Source organism: Chelon labrosus (genome assembly GCF_963514085.1).
Source record: "Chelon labrosus genome assembly, chromosome: 20".
Lineage (NCBI taxonomy): Eukaryota > Metazoa > Chordata > Actinopteri > Mugiliformes > Mugilidae > Chelon > Chelon labrosus.
In genome coordinates this window covers 4,654,278-4,675,125 of record NC_140353.1, presented here as the reverse complement: position 1 = coordinate 4,675,125, position 20,848 = coordinate 4,654,278, and the positions used below count along the sequence as shown (strand labels likewise).

The following is a 20,848-nucleotide window of genomic DNA, read 5'->3' as shown; positions in this document are numbered from 1 at the left end:
TAGAAAGATATTAGGAAACACACACATTAAATATTCCAAATATGATCATAAATCACTGTAATCTAAAATGCAGAAGTGTTCCAGATGGCTCAACAATACTTCATTGTGTCTGTGTGTCTCTTTGATGGCAGCAATCATTGTCCAAGAAGACTTTCCAAAGCCAGATGTCTTGTTTTGCGGTGTCATTCCATTAGACTGAAGAAATACATGTTTGCTAGCAGCAAGCTAACTGTCACAGCAGCATTGATTGTATCAACATGCAATTAAATGGTAATTCTGCGATGCGGCGCTATTGTGGGAAGATCTGCACGAGCGGTCCCTTTAATTATCCCTGATTGTGATTATAACCTTGCATATTTTCGCCGCGCATCTTTATCTTTATGTGCATTGTTTGCCCAACTTCCCGTGAATCGAGCTGGCAGCAGCGGCAGCGGCGGCTGCGGTGTATATTTACAGCGCCGCCTCCTAAGTGGGGAGGTCAGCGGCGCCTTTCTGTGCTGTGATTACTATGGTGTTGTACTGTAGTTAGTGTAGGACGTGAGACGGCGTGCTGGTGATTTACTGTGTCTTTGCTGTTTCTTCAAGGACGGAGGATTTAACTAGGGCTACTTCTGCCATCGCCGCCGCCGCTGCTGCTGCTGCATTCTTATCCACATTTACTCAGCATCATGCTCAGCAGATAGGAGGGTTATGGAGGCAGCCATGCAAGAGGAATGGCAATAGAAGGTTGTCGTATTGTTATCAAATTAAATTCATCCCCGAGCTTGGAAGCGTCACGCCGCCGCTTTTACACAAATATGTTTGATTCTGTCGGCGTGATGTGATTTAAGTTGTGACCTCTGCCCCCTCTACCCCGGATTGGGGTCACAGTTGGAGGACGGGACCTGTCACTTAGCAAACGACACCAGCGTTCACGTCTCACGCGCCTCCAGTCGTCTCCTCGCCACTGTGGAAGCAGCGTCACGGCAAGATTGTTGTCTAGTAACGGTTACCATGGATGCCACACTCTGTCAGGGGCTTAGGTGTAATGGATTTAAATTGAACTGTTGAATTTCGAGCTGGGGGGAGAGGGAAAGTGTGGAAGGAGGAGGAGGAGGCGGTGGAGGTGGGACAAAAATAGTCTAAGCATAAAAAAAAAGAGAGAGAGGTGGAGGGAGACAAAGACAGTCAACCAAAGAGACAATGAGCCACAGATAGAGGAGAGGAGGAGAGGAGGCGAGGAGGCGATGGGGGGAGGCGCTCTGAAAGCCCTCTCCATCTGTGATGAGGAGCTGGAAGAGCAGTAATTGTTCCTGAGAGGTGTGTGGGGGCTGTTCTCGGCACGGAGATGTGGATGAGCTCCGCTGCTGCCTACCACGCCGGTGCCACGCCGTGCCGCGGTGTCAGGCCTGTCTTAATGCACAGGTGAGGGCCTGCAGGGGCGCCGGCCTACTATGTGGGTTCTCATTAATGTTGGTGTCGGTGGTGACCTTCTCAAAAAACCCCACGAGAACGCTCCACGCTGACACACCTCTAGGAGGAGGTGCTTTTTTTTTCTTTTCTTTTTTTTACTTTAACAGCCAAAGTCCATTTCTTTAATGGTTTGACTCCTGTTTAGATTTATTGTGACCGAAGCAGTTTATTTTTAGGCATCTCAGCAGTATGGTGAGGTGAGAAAGGGAGCATGTGTGTGGTTGCGTGTCTGTGTTGCTATGGCTACGAATGGCAAAACCAACATGAATTAGCCCATCTTTCTTCATTATTCTGTTTCGAGTTTGATGTGAATTAAGTTTTCTGGCTCCGGGACACAGACGTATGCTGGAGTCTAGCTCTGGAAATCAATTAATTAATCAGAATAACATAAATGCTTCATGTAAACACCTCAATCAGAACAGCGTGGACGGTTAAAAGGGTTCTGGGTTCTAATGCATCGGCCGACTGGGGCCTTTCTGTGTCTAGTTTGCATGTTCTCCTTGTGTCTACATGGGTTCTCCTCAGGTACTCCAGCTTCCTCCCACTGTCCAAAGACATGCTGCTTAGGGTCATTGGTGATTCTAAATTGGCCGTAGGTGTAAGTGTGGCGACCTGGCAACCCATCCAGGGTGTACCCTGCCCCTCGCCCAATGACAGCTCCAGTGAACAAGCCGTTACACAAAATGAATGAGTGAATGAGGCGGAGTTTCCAGGAGTAACAGAAACATGGAGGTAGCATTAGGCATAACATTATGACCACCTTCCTAATATTGTGTAGGTCTCCCTTGTTGCCTCCAAAACAGTTGTGACTCATCAGAGGATGGACATGGGCCTTCTGAGGGTGTCCTGTGCTGAAGGGCCTCTGTGGATCATCCCACTGATACTTGATCAGTTTGGGATCCAGTGAATTTGGAGGCCAGGTCAACACCTTGTGCTGTTCTTCATGTTTGTTTGTTTTTTTTGGTAGTGTTGTTTAGAACGTGGCTCCATCATCTTCTTCAGTTGAATGAATTCAGAATAATGTTTGGCTTTGCAGCGCTCGTCTTCCTCTTAGCTCTTGCTACTTACGGCCGACTTTGGTTGAGTAGTTGATCTATGTTCTTGTGTTTCGTCTTTGGCGATATTAAGTACTTTCATCCTGTTCACTGCTTATTATTCATAGTTTTTTTTGGATTTAGCGACAATGTATGCTTTTTTTCTAATAGTTGCTCCGAGCTGAATACTCCCAGATAAAGCTCCAGATACTGACCAGGTGCAGGTGAAACCGTACATATCTGTTGTTGGGAGGTGACAAAACTTATTTAAAACTGTTAAAGTAATGAAAAACAGGAGTCAAAAACCCATGAATCAGCTTTTCTGGAGAAAACAATACCTTCCTCTCAAGCTTCTTTTGATGGCTGTTGTATTTCTCTGTCATTGTGGATGTGAAAAGCTTTAAACAACGGTTTCTCTTTATTCTTCACAGTGATTGAATCCTAAAGTCCTGGTGCAGTGTTTAACCAGCGCCATCCAGAAAACCCCTTAAATCACCAAAATGGCAATTAAAAGAGAGGATAGCTAACATCTCATTGGTGCCTTGCTCCTATATTTGCCTCATAATCTGCCCTTTATGAAACACTGTACAGTTACTGGGTGGATTTATGAATGAATGGGTTTATTTTGCATATTGATATACATTGCGCAACAGTATAACCTGGAGGACATTGTTCAGATTAGATAATAGCAGGCTCAGATTTTTTATTTTGTCTGAATCATTGGTTTAGACTGTGCGGTACCAGCCACTCTGAAGGATGTCTCATTTAGGAACTAAATTCTTTAAATACACATGATAAAATATTCATACGGCGGCTGTCTCATACCCAGAGGGTAAACATGAAAGTATTATCAACAAAAAAAAAAGCTATTTCCGCTGCAGTCCTCGGTGGAAAATGGATGATAACGCTCAGCACATATTAATGATAAGTGGATATTTAGGGCTTCTGAAGGATCCTCCGGGCTGCGTCTCGGTAAAAAAAAAAAAAAGCCGGTGAGACGACTCGGCGGCGGCTGGGACTCTGTCTGCGCGCCTCGCAAAGGCCAAGCAGGGCCGTTAATCTGCTCTCAGGGTTACATCAGCGAGCGCAGTGGCTGCAATACATCACAGAGAGCAGCCGAGAGACGCTTCCCTCCCTGATGAACTCAGCACTGGTCCAGTCTCCACTGAGAGGTCCCCCTGGTGGAGCGGTGACCTCTGTGGTTTTATACGCTTGTTCCTCATGTGGATAGAAATCTGCTCACCGAACAAGGATAAGGAGGACTGAAATAAGACTGACGTTTCTTCTTCTAAAGATAATAGTTATTATAGAGTTGCCATAACCATAAATAACACCTGGGTCAAACCTTGTGATGGACAAGAGTATAAACATCAGCAGTAATTAAAACATTTCCACAATACTGTATATGTAATAAACAGTTTTGCAATTGGGTAAAATATAATGATGCCAAAAGTCGGTGTAGGATGAAATATTCAGATTACAACCAACATGTTACATTAAAAAAAAAGTATTCTTGTATAATATGTATGTATAAAACATATTTATGATGGAGGCATTTTACACAAACACATATACACCGATCAGGCATAACATTATGACCACGTTCTTATTATCGTGTAGGTCTCCCTTGTGCCTCCAAAACAGTTGTGACTCATCAGAGAATGGACATGGGTCTTCTGAGGGTGTCCTGTGGTGTCTGGCAACAGAGTGTTGTTAGTGGGGGGCCTTTGAGGGGAGGAGCCTCTGTGGATCCTCCCACAGATACTTAATCAGTTTGGGATCTAGTGAATTTGGAGGCCAGGTCAACACCTTGTGCTGTTCTTCATGTTGTTTTTTTTTAGTTGTTCCTAAAGCGTTTTTGTGTGTGTGCCTGTGTCAGGCTGCATCCTGCTGGGGATGTCTGCTGCCATCAAGGAGTGTCATTGCTATGGGGCGGGGGTGCCTGGTCTGGTCTAGGTGGGTGCTACATGTCTAAGTAACATCCACATGAATGAATGCCAGGTCCAAAAGTTTCCCAGCAGAACATTGAATTGTCACAAGATGGTCAATGATATTCACTTCTCCTGTCAGTGGTCATAATGTTGTGGCTGATTGCTTGGTACACTAGTAAAGGTTACGCTTGAACACAACGGATGTTAATTTACATGTAAAAATGCAGTAAAGTTACACTCATAATACACAATGAAACAAGAGGAGCACAGTTTGGTCACCCAGTCAGCTGATGGTATCGTCTGAACACTGATGTTTGTTTGGTGCCAATAGCTCAGAGTAATGAAGAACATACAGTAAAGTAACGTAAAAAACAGATTCAGATGTTTTTTTTAAAATGACTAAGTAACTGTAGCTGTCAATCAAATGTCTCTTTCCACTCCTGCTAATCTAGTGAATGAGTGTGTATACTGAAGGTGTTGTGCAGTGAACTTATGAACTTGTGTCTCTGGCGCGTACGTGTGTCCTGTGTTTTGTAGAAGGCCTGGTCTGATGACATTATCAGGGCTGGTAATCTGCTCTGTAATTGCCTGCTGCTGACACGGCAGAGAGGCCTGAGATGGCTGCAGAATAAACAGACTGTTAACAAGTAGAGGTAGCCTGTCTCTGCTTGAGCCGCGCAGCTCAGCGTGGCATCTGCACTACTGGACGGATCGGGGATAGAGGAGGGACGGGATTTGGGGGTGTGGGGGGTGGAGATGCATGAAAAGCAGCAGAGGGAAGTATGGAGGCAGACTAAAGGGAAGCAGGGAAGAGGAAACCTGGATGAGAGGTGGCGCTGTTGTCACAAAACGCTACAAGCACTGTGCAGTTACCAGTGTTATCACCCGTCTCCAGGGCCGCAACATTCTTTACATCATTTGCTGTCAGACTACTGCAGTCAGTCAGCTGCAAACTGAGAACCGCGTGAAGCACGAGCATGTGCTTCAATATGTTTTGCAACGGAGGAAAAAATAAAAAACAGGAACCCATTGTGCAGAAGCATCCACATGTCCACTAACAGAAGCTTAAACAGCACCTCGCCAAACAGAGGCAGTTTACTGATGTCAAAACTTTAGTTTCTGCACGTACTAAAAGCTACTTTAAAAAGTGTGCTCTAGAGGTTGTCTGCCTAAAGACAGATGACCTTTAATAAGATGATGTTACTGACAACAGACTGTAAAAAGATGGACGGTGGAAGTGCTCCTCAAAAGTGAAGCCAAAGCAACTAGAGCTCCCCCTGGTGGCTGGCTGCAGTATAGGTCATAAGCTCCACCTCCTCCATGTTAGTGGATGGGACTTGGGCCGAACTAAAATAGTAAAATTCACATCAAATACATTTTTTTCGAGGATGGTTTCTGTTATTTTATGTAGTTAATATAATGTTGGTGCATGTTCAAGTGTCAATGTTTTTGGATAAGTTTCGTTTTCGTTATTTGACGCTATAGAAACAGGATTTGACATAATGCCAACTACCAGCTACCATGCCAACCGCTCCATAAAGCTTTCCCGTGGGGCCGTGAGAGTTGTAAAAACTATTTTTAAAAATAAGCACAGTGTGTAATCCAACATTTCCATGTAACTGGTGGAGGTAGAGCAGAGCGTAGTATTAATTAAACAAAAATGGAAGTGAGGTCAGGTCATCGATATCGCGGCTCCGCATGGCTCAACTGTCGGACCGTGCTGTGCAGACTCTGACTTCAAAGTCACAAGATGGCGCAGCATGTATCCCCAGGAAAATAGCGTCAATTTGGCCGATGCGAGGAAGTGGGGATGCGTTGTTCATATTTATATACAGTCTATGCATATGTGACAAGAATCCGCTTCAGTTGAGACAGAAAGGAGCAGAAAATTGTCAGGGCTCTTGTTAATAATTACTTTTACGAAACATCGGTGAAGGGAGGTGCCCACTTGAAAACCCCAATCACATGCTGCATACTGCTGTTGTTTAGGCCAGGTTCCTGATGTCTTCATGTTGCTTGGTAGCTATGGTTGGCTGCTGAGCGGGCCATACAAGCCAGCAGCGTTAGCTTAGCTCGTATTTCACAAGGTTCGAATTATCCTCTGCTGCTCTGTGGGCCTACAAGCCAGCAGCATTTACCTAGTTTATTTAGATTGTAGGTTAAGCTAGCCAGCAGTATTTGGTTAGCTTATATTTCACAAGGTTTGAGTTAGCGTCTGCTGCTGAGCGGGCCATACAAGCCAGCAGCATTTACTTAGTTCATTTAGATTGTAGGTTAAGCGTCATATCACATGACTATAGGTTTGTTAGGGTTTTTTTCAGCTGGACAGGGCCTCTAAATGTGTTTTGCCTGGGATTTTGGCACAAGGGATTGTAACATCTAATCCTGTGTATTAATGAATGTACAGTTAGGTTAATTCTATGTTGTTGATAAACTCCATTCACTTGACAATTGATATGAAAAAGGGTTGTTTTGTATTTGTTTGTTTTTTTGTGTGTCATGTGACTGGAAAATAATAGACGAACAGCACCACATTTGTGATCAACCACCCTGCACCTTGGAAGGAGAGCAAAGTAAAAACAAGAATAGAAAGAGGGGGAGGCGAGATCCAGAGAAACACAGGAGACGTCAGCAAACAGAGAACCACCAGAGAGTCGGACGGAAACAGCGCGAGCAACGAGACTCTTGTTAATATGAGGAGCTAGCTGTCCCACGTGAAATGCAGCATATGGGGGCCGATTAGGAGCATCTCCGGTGTGTCCCAAGGCAGTCTCCAGCCGACCAGCCGTCATCTGAGATGCAGATTAAATTAAAATATGGATGCATTTTATATATCGCACCTTTCTTACCGGAATGGTAGCGGTAACTGTAAAAAGAAACTAGAGCTAGCTTAGCTTAGCTTGAGAGTCTGAACGGAGGTAGCAGGGAACTCTTAAGTTCATATAATATGATGTGTTTTTTTTCTGAAGATAACAATTTTGGAAGGAATCAACTTTCCGTTTATTTTGTTGTCGGAGAACAGCAAACTTTCCCACCCTGAAGCAAACCACTAAACTCAACTCCCTTCTCAGCAACAGGCCTCGTGTGTGTCTGGTGTCGTCTGCCAGTTCTCTCTGCGGTGATTGCATTTGTTTACAGTAATCACTATAATATTTCAAAATGAATAGTTAAAGATTTATTGATGTCAAAATGTCACACGGCGGCGTCTTTAATTAGCTCAGAGATAAAAAAAAAAACAAAAAATAAACGGCACTTTTCAGCCGTGAAAGATCTCCATCAGGATGCCGAAGTGAAATCACCCGGCGTTCGGTTAAATGATCGGGTCATTCGGTCTGGCAGCGCTGCCTCACGGGATGAAGTATGGCGTGTACTCAGCGTTTTGTACTCCTTCCAATTCCACACCGTCGGAAACATGGATAGAGCGTAACAAGATGATGGACGCGTTACACAGCTCGCATATTGAAAGATAATAAAAGCAGCTGAAGCATCCGTCTCTGTCATCCCGTTTCTCTCACGGGCCGATACCGTGTGTGTGTGTGTGTGTGTGTGTGTGTGTGTGTGTGTGTGTGTGTGTGTTTGGTGCAGGCCGGAGACAGCGGCCGCTCAGCTTCAATCCCGAACCGTTATTACTTCCTGCATCACTCCGAGCTGCAGGAAACACTCTGATTGTTGTTGAGATCCCCTTGTGCTTTGTTTTTACTCACTGTCTGCCTCTCCTATCCTCTCCCCCGTGCTGATATTCTTGTTGGTGGATGTACAGTATGGGTGCAGATTTCTTCATAAATGCCAATGTGTGCGCGTCGTCGTGAAGACTGATGACTGATGACTCACGCTTAGTACAGTAGCTAATGTCTCCTCGTGATTGGACGATTGCAGAAGCAGAGGGAGCATCACTCATGCATCGGCCTGCACGCGTTCATTCTCTGTCGCCTCATGCATCCATTCCTCGTGTCTCAGAAAATTAGTCAAGATGCACCGATCAGGCTTAACATTATGACCGGAGAAGTGAATAATATTGACCATCTTGTGACAATTCAGTGTTCTGCTTGGAAACTTCTGGACCTGGCATTCATCGGTGTGGATGTTACTTAGACATGTAGCACCCACCTAGACCAGACCAGGCGCCCCCACCCCATAGCAATGACACTCCTTGATGGCAGCAGCCATCCCCAGCACAAAAATGCTTTAGGAACAACTAAAAAAACATGAAGAACAGCACAAGGTGTTGACCTGGCCTCCAAATTCACTAGATCCCAAACTGATCAAGTATCTGTGGGATGATCCACAGAGGCCCCTCCCCTCAAAGGCCCCCCCACTAACAACATTCAGTTGCCAGACACCACAGGACACCCTCAGAAGGACCATGTCCATTCTCTGATGCGTCACAACTGTTTTGGATGCACAAGGGCGACCTACACAATCTTAGGAAGGCGGTCATAATGTTATGCCTGATCGTGTACATCTCAAACCTTTTTGTTCTTTCATTTATTCATCACTTGTTCTCTATCTTTGTTTTTATGTTTCCATACATCACTTCACCCATCCTGTCATGTCATCTCCTCCTCTTCTTCCTCCTCCTCCTCCTCCTCCTCCTCCTCCTCCTCCTCCTCCTCCCCATCTGTTTGTGCCTCATCATTCAGATTTGACCTTCAATCCTTTCTTTCTTATACAGTGAGCCGTGTTGCTTCGTCCCCTATATTCTCCATTCATGCAGCTTTCTCTCTCCTTATCCATCCATCCATCCATCTGTCAATAGCTCAATCCGCTCTCCAGTCCAATCACCCTCCATTATGTACCTCTTCCATCCATCAGACGACTCCTGCGTCGCTCCACTTCCTTCTTATCTGCCGCTTTCCCTTTTTCCCCCATTTTCCAGCCTCCCAGTCCCCACAAGCATCCATCTGTCCTCCCACCCATTCTTCTATTCCTTTCCTTCCGTCCTCTCTATTGTTGACAATTAGGGTTGGAGGAACGGCGAACCCCACGTATGTGTGTGAATACGAGGGACTGTAAAGCACTTTGTCCTGCTTAGGTATACCTTTGTTTAAGTGCGGCCCATTTCCCATTCCTTCTCCCATCTCATTACCCCTCCATCCGTCCCTCCTGCGTTGCCTCCACCAATCCCCACATCCTCCCCGTCTCTCAATCAGTCACCCGTTTGTGTTGCTCTTCCATCCGTCCATAAATCTTTACAGCACCATTCCTCCACCCACCCCACACCTCTTTAATGTCCCTCCCGTATTACATTTCTCTCCTGCTCCTGTCAATCCCTCCATCTCTTGATCCCTCCGTAAATCCATTCACCAATTAATCCATTTCTGCGTCCGCCAGATTCTTCATACTCGTGCAACCTCTTCCCTCCCATCTATCCGTCCGACCATGCATCTATTTTAGACGTGTGTTTTATCAATTTATGCAGCCGTTTCCTTCTTCATATACTTTTTCCATCAATCCCTAAATCAGTCCTTATGTCTATTCCACCACCTTCCATTTCTTTCCCCCATCTTCTGAGCCTCTGTCCTCCGTCCATCCATACATCCATCACCAAACGCAGCTCTTCCTCTGGGCTTTACGACCAACAACCTCCCTGAAAAGTCAAATAATGACTCTGCCCTAATGAGCAGCGAATGGAGAAGGTGTGCATCAGTGTCGTATCGACGATGTGACTCAGAGCCCAGATGTGTGCAGCAGCCGCAGGAGGACCGGCTCTTATGTGGCGAAACAGATCTGAGGACGGGCAGTTGAACACCGACACCCCACCCTACCCCTCCACACAGACACACAAAATCCTCCACCCCTTCAATTACATCCCTCTGGTTAATCTTCCTTATCGTAGTTGTATTGCTGGCACAATGACAGCAGCGCTCTGGACTGTGCCGTCTGCACAACAAGCCTGTCTTGTTGTGTTTGTACGCCTGTGCATAGATTTGTGTGTGTGTGTGTGAGTTTCAGCGCCTTGTGTCAATACACAAAAAGATTTATGTTTGCTCTCTTCGCGTCCTTGATATCGAACGCGTCGAATGCACTTCTCTCCCAATAAGACGCCCCGACTGTTCGTCTTCCCCGTGGCGTCGGTGGCTTTACATTCATTAGCCGACGCATTGTTTAAACCAAACAACAAAATGCTTCATTTGTCCGTCCTGTTCTGGACTCGCACTCTGATCACATTATATCCACAACATGCACACAATCCTCATCTGGTCTGGTGAAGCTAGAGTTCATATGTACCTCACAGAGGACGGATCGGATGTTTTTGCGTTATTCAGTGGCTTGCTGCTGTATTACTATATTAGTTTGGATCCAAATTAACGTGTCACACAGGGGTAGACCAACAACTTCCTGTGTGTAGGCATGAAATTCATACACTGATCAGCCACAACATTAGGATCATAGACAGGAGAAGTGAATAACATTGACCATATTGTGACAATTCAATGTTCTGCTGGGAAACTTTTGGACCTGACATTCATTCATATGGATGTTACTTAGACATGTAGCACCCACCTAGACCAGACCAGGCACCCCCACCCCATAGCAATGACACTCCTTGATGGCAGCAGCCATCCCCAGCAGGATGCAGACGAAAGCACAAACAAAAACGCTTTAGGAACAACTAAAAAAAACATGAAGAACAGCACAAGGTGTTGACCTGGCCTCTAAATTCACTAGATCCCAAACTGATCAAGAATGTGTGGGATGATCCACAGAGGCCCCTCCCCTCAAAGGCCCCCCCACTAACAACATCCTGTTGTCAGACACCACAGGACACCCTCAGAAGGCCCATGTCCATTCTCTGATGAGTCACAACTGTTTTGGAGGCACAAGGGAGACCTACACAATATTAGGAAGGTGGTCATAATGTTGTGCATAACGGTGTAATTTAAACTGGGAAGTTATCTAGAAATTCACATCCAATGCAGATGTCTTGGTTTGCAAAATGAGCGACAGAGACCATGAACATATTTTTTTCATCTGTATGGAGATTGACTCACCGCTGGAGCAAACATCAAGTGGACGTTTTGTTTTTTAGCCTTTTTGGTTGTTTTTTTCATGGCTAAAATATGTTTTATGCCGCTGACCCCCGTCCACAGCAGTTTATTCTTTGGCTGCTTTGCATGTGTCCACCCTCGTCTGCAGTAGATAATACACTGATTATGAGTAAGCACCTTATGTAACCCACTTCAAAGGAAGTGAATTACCTCTTTAATGTAGGAGGTAGTGTGTAGAGGTGCCGGAGTTCACAGGTTTTATCTGTGCATTTGTTCACAAATGAGCAGCGACCTCTTGTGATTGTCAGCCCGTCCTTTTTCCTAAACTACCTTCCTATACGTTAGAGTTTTAGGTACAGGCGATAATATGCAGTTAGAGCCTCGGTTTTCTTCTTTTGTGCAGTCTGTGTGGTTTTCATGAGCGGTAGATGCTTCCGTGCCAGCCTTTATTCAATGATGTACAGTTATTGTTGAGTGTATGGACACCCAGGCTCACCACAGCTGGGGTTTTACACCACACATGGCATCAGATCAGCGCGGCTCGCCTAGTCCTAATGATAATGAAGCAAGTCGCCCACAGCAATTAATGCACTTAGCTGCTAATGATGATTAACTGTGGACTGTATTTGATTTAGGAAGTTGATAGGCTGCCTCCGAACACAAACAGGTTAATTAGCGCCGTGCGTCCCTGCGAGGGAGGTTTCAGAGGGAGCCGGACAGTTCACAGAAGATTCAAACAGATCTTCAGATCCTTGGTTGGATCCCAACGAAGGGTAAAAGTTGTCAGCGTGAATCTCTAGAGGTCGGAAAGCATGGGGAAGTTTTCTTCTCTCTCTCCATCCACTAATGACTTATTCTGTCATGTAATTATCTTCCTCGCTGGATGACTCTTTAAGCCTCTTTTTTTTTTTCCCTTTATCGTTTCATTTGGTTATGGTTTCCAGTTTGCCGGGGGCTTCTGAGCGAGTTGCGCCGCATCACTGCAGATAAACAGGCAGCAAAATCTAAACGCTAATACAAGGGAGGTGCATGCCCTCAGTGAAGTTATTATTTGTATGGCTTAACAGTGTCTTACTGGCTTTTAATCTGTAAGAAGAGAAGAAAAGCTCTTTAAAAATCCTCAGGACAAACTGGAAGAAACCTCACAGGCAAAGTTCAAAACAAAGTGTTTCCTCTTTGGTGGGTGCCCGAGATGTGGCATTGGAAGAAAAGTGGCAAATATACAAACGATGGGAAGAAACAAGCCCAATAATAATGAGCTAAATCAAATATAACCAGTTTCTTTCAACTACATTTTGTGTCAAAATCCAGCAGCTCTACTTGCTCAGCACCAAATACCAAACAGATACAGGGAGCGACTATAGATTGTATAAAGATGGACAGCGGAATAGCTCTTCAAACGTGAAGCCAAAGCAAGTAGAGCTCCCCCTGGTGGCTGGATGCAGTATAGGTCATAAGCTCCGCCCCCTCCATGTTAGTGAATGGGACTTGGGCTGAACTGAAACACTAAAATACACTCAAATGGTGACTACCAGTTGCCATACCAACTTCTTTGTAAAGTGGTCCCGTGGGGCCGTGAGAGTTGTAAAAAAAATAAGTACAGTGTATAATCCAACTTTTCCTTGTAACTAGTGGAGGCAGAGCAGAGCGTAGTATTTATTAGACGAAAACATGAGTGAGTCTGGCGGAAGCGTGGTCGGGTCATTGATATCACAGCACCGTGTCGCTCCACTCTCGGACCGTGCTGCGCAGATTCTGGCTCCAAAGTCACAAGATGGCACTGCCCATATCCCTGGAAAAAATAGCATAGCAGACTATTGAAAGGAAGTGGCGACACATCGTTCATATTTATACAGTCTCAGCTTATATACAGTTTACAGTAGCTCGTAAATGGTAACCAGCCATTGGGAGCAATTTCAGGTTCAGTGCTGTGCCCAAGAACACTCTAGCGAATCTCAAACCCTGATTGGTGGACACCTGAGTCACAACTGCTAAATGCCTGTAACCACAGCAGACTGTTTAATAGCTAAAGAAAGCAAATATTTTCCTCAGAATTTGAAGGAGACCAAAAGCAGGACTTAAAACTAAAGCTACTATCTATGAGGTAATCATTTGTCAGTGTTGCATTTTCAGCCATGAGCCTAAACGGCCAGAATATCAATCAGAGCCTGGTTTAAGCTGCCAACATCTTCTACTTGTTTTGTACATATTTAATGTTCCACTCTTTGAATGAACGCTTCTGATGGACTCAAACTCACGAAGGCTCCGAAATCCTACAACTGGAAAATGAGCGCTCCCGCTCTTCTCTGCAGTACAGAAAGCATCGGAAGCAGCGTTTATGCTTTCATGACAGACTGAAACTCCCTAACACGCTAACGAGGCTTTTAGGCTGGCAGCTACGCGTGACAGGTTGACGCAGGTTTTGTTGTTGTTTATTCGCTGCTCGAATCCGCCAAACTGAAGCTGCCAGATGAAATCCTGTCATCCTCTGGTCCGCCGTATTGACAGTAGCGACTCTGGCTCTTACATAATAACATTCATACGCCAATCAGGCATAACATTATGACCACCTTCCTAACATTGCGTAGGTCCCCTCCTTGTGCCTCCAAAACAGTTGTGACCCATCAGAGAATGGACATGGGCCTTCTGAGGGTGTCCTGTGGTGTCTGGCAACAGAATGTTAGTGGGGGGCCTTTGAGGGGAGGGGCCTCTGTGGATCATCCCACAGATACTTGATCAGTTTGGGATCTAGTGAATTTGGAGGCCAGGTCAACACCTTGTGCTGTTCTTCATGTTTTTTTGTGTGTGTGTCTGTATCAGGCTGCATCCTGCTGCCATCAAGGAGTGTCATTGCTATGGGGTACCCCTGGTCTGGTCTAGGTGGGTGCTACATGTCTAAGTAACATCCACACCAATGAATGCCAGGTCCAAAAGTTTCCCAGCAGAACATTGTATTGTCACTAGATGATCAATGTTATCTACTTCTCCTGGTCATAATGTTGTGGCTGATCTGTGTCTATGTTAAATTCCAAGGTTTGTAGATGTCCGGGACAAATATAACTTCTCTAAAGATGAAAAAGCTGCAGCAGCACTGGAGGACAAACCGAAGTCTCTGTAGTAATTAAGTCTGTTTCAGAAGTTTAATTAAATGTGCATATTTCACATGTGTTTGTTCTTAAATTATCATTCCATCTGTATTTATTTTATCCCTCGTCGGCTTTAATCCATGTAGTCATTTAGGTTGGGGAACGAAAGTAGCCAAGAGAGTTCAGGAAAATGAACCTATTGTTCATATAACACTTCACCGTGAACCTAAATAAGGTTTTATGTGTAATTATTACCTCCAAACGCAGTTATCCGACAAAAGCTGGGCGTAATGAGGCCGTAAATAGATGTTAAATTGATAGCTGGGTCTGTTTAGTTGATTTCCTTTTTACCTTAATAAACCTCATACTCATAAAAAAAGAAAACACAAAGTACCATAATCCTTCTACTACCGCAGCCAATCGAACCATCGGTGTGTCGTATATTACGCCTCGGGGTCAATACGCAGCCGTTCTCTGACACCGTCACATTTCTCTTCTTCTTCTTATTGACCTGCTCTCCTCTTATCTTTGTTTTGCGTTTTCATTGCATTTTCCTCCATGCCTCATTCTCCCTCCTCTTCCTTCCTCCTTCCTCCTCCACAGCCCTGTTGCTAGCTGGTGGTAAGTCGCTCATCCCTCCTCTCCAAGCATCTTCCTCTAACGTCACCTCCTCTGTGTGTGGTGTGCCTTTAACCATCAGCGACCTGCAAAATGATTCATTTTGCCGCTGATAAAGATTTCTGACATGAAATAAAGCGAGCATGCTGTTATCTTCTCCTGCTGTCATATTAATAAAATAAAAAATAGACAATACACGCTCTTCTGCTGCTCTCTCCATCACTTAATGGATATGCATGCTAATTTAGGGGATTAATTAATCATAAATCCATAAATTATATCCTCCAGTCAAAAGCAAAGTGCTCAAGATAAAAAAGAAAAAAAACTTCTTCAGTTCTGAAATGAGAAATTTAATCATCTCTGTGTTATTATTATATTTCCCTTCCTTGTCAAGGAAATTGTGTCGTGTAGCGGTGCAGCAGAGAGCAAAGGAACGGACGGATAATCAAATTTTAAACATGAGCAAAAGAAATCCTGTCAGGACTTGAGGGTACACACAGGCTTGGGTGTGTAATTGATTTAGCTGAAAAGTGTGTATTATGCATGCATGCCTGTGTGTGAGTGTGTGTGCTTGCAGACACGCCCTCCTATCAAGGGGGACTCGGCTGTGATCTTTAATGGCAACGTTAATATTTAATGGTAAGCGTGTTGTCAGCAAAGAGCAGCAGGCTGGGACTCTGGGCCTCGTATAAAAGATGACACGGCCCCTGCACCAGGTGGCTCGGCGGGGGTGTCACACACACACACACACACACACACACACGGAGCGAGATGAGATGCACAACCGCTCCTGCTTTGATAAAGTTCGACAGCGCAGGATTGATGTTGCGGGCCCTTTGTAGCGCGCAGTGCTCTCTCAGGAGCTCTCTGAAGCACCGGGGGGTGGCGGGGGGGCTTCTTTCTGCAGCAGAGGCGCGCAGGACTCGTGTGATGGGCAGATAGACAGATTGATCAGGGCTTCGACACGCGCGCTAGAAATAATATTGGATTTGTAAAATATGAAATGAAGCCCTCGCTGTCGGTGGGTGGCATTGAAAGCACTCGGTTTGTTGTTTCCAAATCAAGATCCACTCATTTTCCTGTGTTTTCTACTGTATCACACGTTTTTATTACAGTAGGGAGCTGCTCTGTTGTCATGGAGATGAATCTGTTGACATCCATGAAGTCATACCGGCCACTGAACTGGCAGGAAAACTCCATGACAACTGAACAAGCTCCAGTTTGCAAACACGCAAACTAACAAGTGGACCTAGAGTCTGGATTGTTTTTTCTCTTACCCCTCGTCTCGTGTAGCCACATGCAGATTACAGTCATGTAAGGTTTCATTTGCAGAGATGTTTATACAAGTTGGTGTAAAGGCTCGGACACACCAAACCAACATCAACACCAGCATCAGAAAACTACAGAGCACGAAGGCCGACTGTGCCGCTGCCTCACATCACCTCAGTCTGGACCACAAAGCTGCATAAACATAAGACTACAGCTAATGGCCAGCTGGCACATACACCGATCAGGCATAACATTATGACCACCTTCCTAATATCACGTAGGTCTCCCTTGTGCCTCCGAAAAAGTTATGACTCATCAGAGAATGCACATGGGCCGTCCTGTGGTGTCTGACAACACAATGTTGTTAGTAGGGGTCCTCTGTGGATCATCCCACAGATGCTTGATCAGTTTGGGATCCAGTGAACTTGGAGGCCAGGTCAACACCTTTTGCTGTTCTTCAAACCGTTTTTGTGTGTGTGCCTGTGTCAGGCTGCATCCTGCTGGGGATGCCTGCTGCCATCAAGGAGTGTCATTGCTATGGGGTGGGGATGCCTGGTCTGGTCTAGGTGGGTGCTACATGTCTAAGTAACATCCACACCAATGAATGCCAGGTCCAAAAGTTTCCCAGCAGAACACTGGATTGTCACAAGACGATCAATGTTGTTTACTTCTGCTGTTAGTGGTCATAATGTTGTGGCTGATGTTCTGTGACTGCACATACGGTCGGTGCCTGTCAGCAGATAGCAGAAGAGAGGAAAACAGAGGAAACCAGAAGAACTCAGATTAGCTTGGAAGCTAGGTATCTGGGAAGAGTCAAGACAAGATGACTTGACCAACCGTGACGTCACCTGTGTCTGGACCAAAGAGTTGCTCTTAAACGCACCACAACAGACTAGACAGAAGACCTGGAAACCGTCGTACAAATCTGGCCTCTCCTGAATCATGCTAATCTAGAGTTTATTCATCCTAGGTGGTCACGCTGTCGTGAAAATATTTGCGGAGATGAAAAATGCAAAGAGACTTCTGTGTGTGCTTTAAACTTTGTCGTTTTGTTAACTTTTAGCACAAGAGTTTCTCTTCTCATGCACTGGGCCACTGATCAACCAATCAGAGTAGTCTCTCCTGATGCAACATGCAGAATCAGCTAATAAGAGCTATCAGCAGGGGTCCAACTAGTGGTCTACGGTGGCAACAGTGCAGAACATACTGCCTAAAACCAGGGAAACACATGCCAGCCAATGTTCAACCGTCAGCTTGCCACGCCGCCGCGTTTATCTGTGTGTATGAGGACGTCCTGACGGAAAATCATGAGGGATAATAAGAAATGACTGGAAGTCTTTGTAAAAAATTATGCACTTGTAGATAAATGGAGGAACCTTTACGCCCACCATGTGCCTGTGTTGCATGTTTTCTTAACATATGTCGTGTTGGCACGCCACTAAGACATTTGACACAAAGGAAGCTTTTGTACATTGTTCTAAAGGGAGTACTACAATGACTTGAACACTGCACATTGAACAAATCTCGCATCTTTCCTGAAGCCTGAGCGTAATAAATAACTCGCACATAAAGCAAGCTTCAGATGTTTTGCTCTGAAGCGGAACACAAATAATCAGCTGAGCATCTGCTGGATTTGATATCGCTGTCGTTCTCACTGCGATTTCTTTTTCTCTTTGCTCCCTCCTTCCCTCCCTCCCTCCCTCTCCCGCCTCGTCCCCTTCAGATGTACCAGACAGGAAGATGACATCAGACGAGGAAGAAGCCAAGCGGATAGCAGAGATGGGAAAACCTGTGCTGGGGGAACACTCCAAGCTGGAAGTCATTATTGAGGAATCCTACGAGTTTAAGGTGGGAGAGGTTACGCTTCAAACAGAGCAAACGCAGCGTGAGATGCCTGATCATTACAGTAAAACAAAAAAAAAGTGTTTTCCATGCAGTCAAACTGGCAGCAGATCAGACTAAATAATCCAGCATGCATGCATCAAAAGGACAGCTTCATATTTCTAATTACAGCAGAAGATTGTTGTTCTTCAGAAGCCTTTCAACCCACATAGGTTTATTTCTGGAGGAGATGCAGTTAATATGCCTGCCTAACCTCCTCAACCAACAAATGTACCCACCGTGCGTGTTTCTACCATGTGGTGTCAGGCTCTCCGCAGCCTGGACCTGGATGGCACTGCCATCATGTGGCGAAGCTCATGCATGTCTCTCGTGGAGCTTCTGTAGACTCTGAGGACAGACGATGGATGGATCTGATTCCTGTTCTGATGTTGTGTCATGCAGAGCACCGTGGACAAGCTGATCAAGAAGACCAACCTGGCTCTGGTGGTGGGAACCAACTCCTGGAGAGACCAGTTCATGGAAGCCATTACAGTCAGTGCAGGTAATGTCCCACTGCTCCACACTCATAGATCATCATCTAACGAGGCATTGTTTAAACTTTAAACAAGCAGTGCACTGCAACAAGAGGGCGAATAGTTTATAGCTAAGCCGAACCATTAAACCAGTTTTTGCAGAGAATATTTAAAGATGGAGGCTATCATCAGCTACAACTTTCTACAGCAGACTTCAGTCAAGAAATATGGTGTCTGCCTTCAGAACTAAAAATTCTCCTAGAGAGCAAAGCTCTTGAGGCTCTGGAATAATCTCATGTATAACAGAAACCTCACTCATCACATCAAGCGATGGCAGCATCAGATCTCCAGCCAGCAGTGCAGCAGCAGTCGCAGCCACTATGTAGTGAGCGCCGTGAAGGCCTTGGTCTGTCACTTCGGTGCTGAAATATTTAATCCGGCGATGCTCTTTATTTTTTCATGATCCACCCGTGGCTGAAAAATGCATTCGGCTCACACGGCACGACACTTTGAATCATGGCAGCGTCCCCGCCGCCTGTCCCCGCCGAGTCCCCCCCCCCCCCCCATCCCGCGAGCCGGCGGAGCCCGGGACGATGGTCGGCTGCAGCTCCACCTGAGGAGGCTGATGACCCTTACGTTCGGAGGAGCTCGCAGGGCTTCGGCTTCTCGCTCGAGCTCACTTTGACAGAGCGTCGGCCCAAGTGGCGACTGAATCCGGGACCATGTTAGTTAAGGGGCCGTGGACACTTGGTCATCCTGCAGAATAGCTGCAGCACATCAGCAGTTACTGCATCAGAAAACCTACTTTTACTGCTGGACATTAGTTTCTGCTGTGCAGTGCACTGTGGGACAATCAAATGTGCATTAATAGCATGCTATAAATTCTCCATATTTATCCTAAGAATTAGTTTGGATTTTGGATTTTGGGACACAGCCACAGCCAACATAAAATTCAGTTAATAGAGAATAACAACCCGGCTCTGCATTATTAAACATGGTACAATATTAAATGCTTTTAATGTTTTTGCTTATTTATGCATCTACTTTATGTAATATTCTTAAATGACGCGAAAAAAAACTCAGAGCGCCTTTACATAATTAAGTCGCAGCATTTGGAACTGATATGTATTAATCGCACATTTAAATCTGAATATATGTATGAAGTAACCTGAGGCTGAATTAATTGGACGCTCTCTCTCTCTCTCGTGCTGAAAAATAAGTCGACGTGTCATTTCAAGCGAATGTTGTTCTCTTCCTTCCCCTCCCTGTCCTCCCTTATCTCCGTCACGGATCCTTTATCTCGCCGCTGTTTTCCGACCCTTTCCCCGACTCTTTACCCTCTTCTGCTCTCTCGGCTTCCTGCTTCATCGTCTGTCATTATTCTTTCCCCTCTCTCTCTCTCTCTCTCTCTCTTCGGCTTCTTCATCCTCCTCTTTCTCTCTCTTCTTTCCATCCCCTCTCTTAATAATTCCCCTCCCTCGGCACTCACTGTCTCTCTTTATCTTTGTCCAAATATTCTACTATCGTTTCATCCTCTCTGCTGCCAACTCTCTTCTGTCACCCCATTACGTTTTAATCCACCCCACCTTTTACCCCCCATCCCCTCCGCTTGGCCCAAAAGATGAAGACGAGGAGGACACCGGTGAAGAACGGCTGCCGTCCTGTTTCGACTACGTCATGCACTTCCTCACCGTCTTCTGGAAGGTCCTGTTCGCTTGCGTCCCTCCCACGGACTACATGAACGGCTGGGCCTGCTTCATCATCTCCATCGCCATCATCGGCATGCTCACGGCCGTCATCGGCGACCTGGCGTCTCACTTCGGCTGCACCATCGGCCTCAAGGACTCGGTCACGGCTGTGGTTTTCGTGGCGCTCGGCACATCGGTTCCAGGTGAGTCCGGAAAAGCGGAAGGATGCACTCACGTCTGAATGAAATCATCTTGAAAAACACAAACTAAATCACCTTAAACTTTATTATTTTGATGGATCACTTGTTTCATATGCCGGTTGTGGAAATCCTGACTTCATGAAATCAAACAGGAAACGTGCTTCGTCATCAAGATGGCTCGTATTCTTATTTCCTCCCAAACTGACATTTTCACCCGACAGGAACAT

At 45.5% G+C, this 20,848-nt stretch overlaps 1 protein-coding gene across 1 annotated transcript in view; it reads left to right on the top strand.

The window, feature by feature from the left end:
* The window catches only part of slc8a3 (solute carrier family 8 member 3), a gene marked incomplete at its 3' end in the record, with an annotated part of 111,678 nt that extends 91,016 nt beyond the window's left edge, over positions 1–20,662 (top strand). The window contains exons 4-7 of the mRNA XM_084568488.1: positions 15,096–15,113; positions 18,103–18,227; positions 18,663–18,762; positions 20,355–20,662. Of these exons, the coding sequence (XP_084424614.1) occupies positions 15,096–15,113; positions 18,103–18,227; positions 18,663–18,762; positions 20,355–20,662 (551 nt within the window). The remainder of the gene's footprint in view (positions 1–15,095; positions 15,114–18,102; positions 18,228–18,662; positions 18,763–20,354) is intronic.
* Positions 20,663–20,848: the final 186 nt, after the last annotated feature.